The sequence below is a fragment of the Branchiostoma floridae genome, unplaced genomic scaffold (assembly GCF_000003815.2).
Source record: "Branchiostoma floridae strain S238N-H82 unplaced genomic scaffold, Bfl_VNyyK Sc7u5tJ_843, whole genome shotgun sequence".
In the NCBI taxonomy this organism is placed as follows: domain Eukaryota; kingdom Metazoa; phylum Chordata; class Leptocardii; order Amphioxiformes; family Branchiostomatidae; genus Branchiostoma; species Branchiostoma floridae.
In genome coordinates this window covers 1,514-5,829 of record NW_023365945.1, presented here as the reverse complement: position 1 = coordinate 5,829, position 4,316 = coordinate 1,514, and the positions used below count along the sequence as shown (strand labels likewise).

Sequence of the window (4,316 nt, the reverse complement as noted above, 5' to 3'; positions counted from 1 at the left end):
TACCATTGGGATTTCTATTAATGTATAGAAAAAATATGATACAAGTAGTGTGTGTGCCTAGTAATTGAAAAGGTTTATTTATTTTAACTATTTGTACCTATCAAAATGTACAGACTCTCAAACTTTTCGGACCCTAGAAATAGATCAACTGTACGCCACTTTTCTTTAATTGTATATAGATAAACTACTTATTGTTTTATAAAGATAGCCGATTTGCCAGAGAGTTAGGTCACCAGAGGGATGCAATTGTAGCGCAGTTCGGGAAATCGTACCCTTACCTTTCTACTATCGCGGTGACCACTTCACCGCGAACTTAAAACCGCCGCAACATTTTTCTATTATGGTATTAAGCTGCAGTCTAAAATTTACAACCACCGCGAAAAGTCAATTTTCCCGCTACCTCGAAATTGAGTCCCCGCGAACTTAAACGCATTTACAGTAGTTGGCCATATTCTGACGTTTGCAGTTGTATCTCACGATTACTTTGCTGCATTGTATAGTTCTGTACGTTGTCTGCCCACATTTTCAAAAGGACGCCCCCTTTATACACACCGTAGCTGTTTCATAGGTAATGTAAATTTAGTTTATTTCAGATATCACTTCTATCTTGATAGAATCGTGGAACAGATCGTTAATGTTGTTGGCTTATGTCGATTGATCAGCGCTAGTTTGGTTATCTACCTCCTAGCATATGTTGGTTATGTGTTATTTTAACGCCCTTCCTCTAGTTTAGTATGCAATCATTTATGCATGTGTTTGCAATACATTTTGCATTGTTTTATTTCAAAACAAGACACTATTATGGAATTTCTTCGGCGAACTCTTTTTTTTTGTTTTCAAGACTACCTAGAAGAAACTGAGATTTGTTACAAATGTGATGATGAGGTGAACAGGCTGAAGGAGATCATCACCAACCAGTCCGAACTTCTAGCACAACAGGCCGGACTCCTCTCAACTCTCCAGACTCGCCTGGACAGTGTTGTCGCACGAGTGGACTGTGCCGAGCAGTTCATGGGTATGTCGATATGAAATAGCAGTCTCGCCAGTCCTAACTTAATAGCTCTTTTCGCCTGAGTTGTGCATCAGTTTCCCTAGTTACTACGTACAGCCTTTCAATTGCGCGCGGATTTGATAGCTCACTTTTCAACTGCTTCTGTCTATAGCTGTCAATCATCTTTTTTGTGAAGATAGTTTTGGATATTAGAAATGTATTTTATCTTTACAATTTTGTCCGTTATAAGGAGTCATTTCTGGACTGTCTGGGGGCGAACCGATCTGCAGCGATGTAGGAACGTGGTACAACAGCCCGGGTGAGTTCTGTACGCTCGGACTTGGTATTTCTATTAAATCTACGGAGCAAAAGTTACATCTAAAAACAAAAGAAGGAACATGGTTTTAGAATTAACGCTAGTTCACCTTTATTGGGTGGTTAACCTACATCCGTTGTTTATGAAAAGAGGGTATTCAGGGGTATCAAGTCGACGGACGGTTGTTTCAAAATTGTGATATTTTCAAAACATTGCAGTTTGAAACCACTGTTGACTTGACATCCATAATTACATCCTGTATTAAGAAACAACGGATATAGGTTAACTCACGGATAAAGGTGAACCAGCGTTACAATCATTAGAGTACAGGTGTAAATATTTACATATACACACAGCTGCTTTAAAAGCGAGCTTCACACAGTTATGTACACATACCACGTGTGTTTTACATACCCGTGATAAAAACTGTTTGTGTAGGGTAATAATAATACCCGGCTACATATATTTGTTCAACTACAAGGTTTATATCTATTGGTTCTGACATTCTTTGATATAGAATCCTACATCGCGAGTATTAATGCTATTCTACGTTCATTGTTGTAATTGGCGTATTGTGCTGAAGACATCATGTAGTATCCCCCACCCCCGTAGACTGAAAACGTGCTGTTTACTTGTTCCCTCCAAGCATACGAGACTATTGACGAGTACGGCCGTGTGTGGGAGAAGTTCTGGTGGTGGAAGGCCGGCTCACGCTGGTCTGTAGCGATCACTGACGTGCTTCAGGACAGGTATGGAACTAAAAATAGTTTTTATTATGTAACTGGTACCATTCTGTTTTTAATGATATTTTACGTCATTACTTATCATGAGAATGCACGAGAATACTTAGGAAAAGGCATGTTTCATTACATTTCATACGCATATGGTACTACGAATATTAGATTGAAGAATATAATTCCTTTGTCCTAAACCAAAAATAAATTTACAGAAAGCTGAATGACAGTTTTGATTGATTATGAGTTGCATTGAAAGCTACATACTCTATTATCCGCTCCAGCTACGGAACATGTGACCCTGACAGTGACTACTGTATGGGGAGGTTACCAAGCTGGCTACAGGAGGACAGGACCGAGCTGCTGGCCAAGGACAGCCGCGGGAACGTCTACAAGTGGGGGTTCGACTCCAACAACCCCACCGCTCACGCCGCCTGGCTGGCGTTCTATGGTCATCAGGAGACACTTAGCGGACGGATTGTGAACAACAGGGCCTGGACACCATCTGTAGGTTGCTTGTAATAGGCGTTTAAAGCAATTCCAAGTTAGCTTATATTTGAAAGTTGACCATTGTTGATCAAGAACAACAGAAAGCAACAAATAGCAATTAACATTAGTTGTAGAGATTGAGTGTATTTAAATTGTTTACCTAGATGTGTAACCTTCATAAACGGACCGATAGCAATGATCTTTTCAAATCCAATAGGTCCTGGCAGGCACCGGACCAGAGACAACTCAGGACAGCTTTATGTACCGTACCGAGAACGGAGTCAAGTCGCTGCTGTTGGACGATGACAACTGTGACTGCTGGACATCATTGAACATTGGGCATGGAATGTGTCATGGCGGACATAACTCTGCACACTCGTAAGTCTCTACGGTTTACTTTGCGAATTGTGAATATTGCTCAGCAGCTTCCTGATATCTTCATGGATTTTTCTTGTTTGACTCGTCATCATCTTGTCCCCAAGGCAAAACGGCCAATACGGGGTGGATGCTCTACATGACCCGTACTGTAACGGACCAGTGCCCTCTATCGGTCTGGAGTTGTACTTCAACAGGTTAAAGTATACCGTTATATTCTTCTACTTCTCTCTAGCTCTATTGTTTAATGGTTCTACCAGATATTGGTAGTTTACAGAAACAAATGATATGCCATTTGTATCAATATGCATAATTTGATAATCACAAAAGTTACTTGCAATATTAATTAGATATTTTCTTTTATGATATGCCTATACTAATCTCTGTCTGCACTTTTTTATTTTCACTCTGCATCGTTCCATTCAAATTTTTATCAATGTTTTAAAAAACTTATCATACAAAACGTACCAAATCACTGAAACCACAGCACGGCGCAAAAATACCATGATTGTTTACAACATTTCCCGTTATTTTTGCTTCAAGCTATTCTTTGGGCTGACGCATTTTTGTTAGTGGACACATTTTGGTCATATAAATAAAGTTCCATTTGCTGTGACATTCTATTTTGTTTGTTTTCTTTCTTTATAGGACCTAGACCCATCTCAAGAGCAACGATTATGATGAAACAGCATGCTGATCAGTGTGTCGCCAGTTTTCTGCTTCAAAATAAGATACAGCCACAAAAGTCACCAAAAAGTCATGTGCGAATCTAGTATGAAGTATTACTACACAATATGTGCGGAAATACATTTTTTAGACAACGGGTTTAGAATATGGGTGTCATTAACACTGAAATCCATATTTCGAATAAACGCTATGCATAAAGAGAAATTTCCTGTCACCTTTTTATTTCGTATGACAGTCATATAACCATACGATACAACCTTTCATTCCTAGGTGACAAAAAGTCGTTGAGTTCACCGTACCTGCTGATATGGTGCCAAACCACTAAGTCTGATAAAATGTTAATCACCGATGTACTGAATATGGTACCTTTAGTAAACTGTCCGAGCAGAGGTTGTTGGAGAATATCGTCACCTTTTCCTTGTATGTCGTCTTTTTCGATCAACCTCCGTTATCGAAAAATGGCATCTTAGGTCACGAATTTTCCCCACAATCTTCTGCTTGAAGAATACAATATCACTTCCACACGTGTTCGGATCATTTTTAGAATGGGAACGCTATACTATGCTGCCTGCCACCAGTATAGCCAGTACAACTTGATTCTTGTGACAAGATTTCTTTCTTGACCCTGGCTGAGCACGATTTTTCGGAACACTACTTGACACGCGTGGCGAGATTTTCTTGCTACCTTTGCTGCAAACACTTTCTGACATGAACCTTTTGTTTG

The 4,316-nt window shown here is 39.6% G+C and overlaps 1 protein-coding gene and 1 long non-coding RNA gene across 2 annotated transcripts; both read left to right on the top strand.

Annotated features, from left to right (window-relative positions):
• The first annotated feature begins 536 nt into the window (after positions 1–536).
• On the top strand, positions 537–2,563 carry LOC118409030. Its single transcript, XM_035809901.1, has 4 exons — positions 537–1,015; positions 1,242–1,310; positions 1,954–2,056; positions 2,326–2,563. The coding sequence occupies exons 1-4, from the start codon at positions 751–753 to the stop codon at positions 2,561–2,563; spliced, it is 675 nt and encodes a 224-aa protein (XP_035665794.1). The 5' UTR covers positions 537–750.
• A 190-nt stretch (positions 2,564–2,753) lies between these two features.
• Positions 2,754–3,770, top strand: LOC118409029. The gene is made up of 3 exons (XR_004830394.1): positions 2,754–2,908; positions 3,013–3,102; positions 3,554–3,770. It is a non-coding gene; the product is annotated as an uncharacterized LOC118409029 (long non-coding RNA).
• Positions 3,771–4,316: the final 546 nt, after the last annotated feature.

Excerpts from the sequence above, each read along its gene's own strand:
- LOC118409030 (XM_035809901.1), top strand. The coding sequence starts at position 751 with ATGTGTTTGCAATACATTTTGCATTGTTTTATTTCAAAACAAGACACT. Across the intron at positions 1,311-1,953 it reads AACGTGGTACAACAGCCCGG|CATACGAGACTATTGACGAG; the intron begins GTGAGTTCTGTA and ends GTTCCCTCCAAG. Across the intron at positions 2,057-2,325 it reads ACTGACGTGCTTCAGGACAG|CTACGGAACATGTGACCCTG; the intron begins GTATGGAACTAA and ends TATCCGCTCCAG.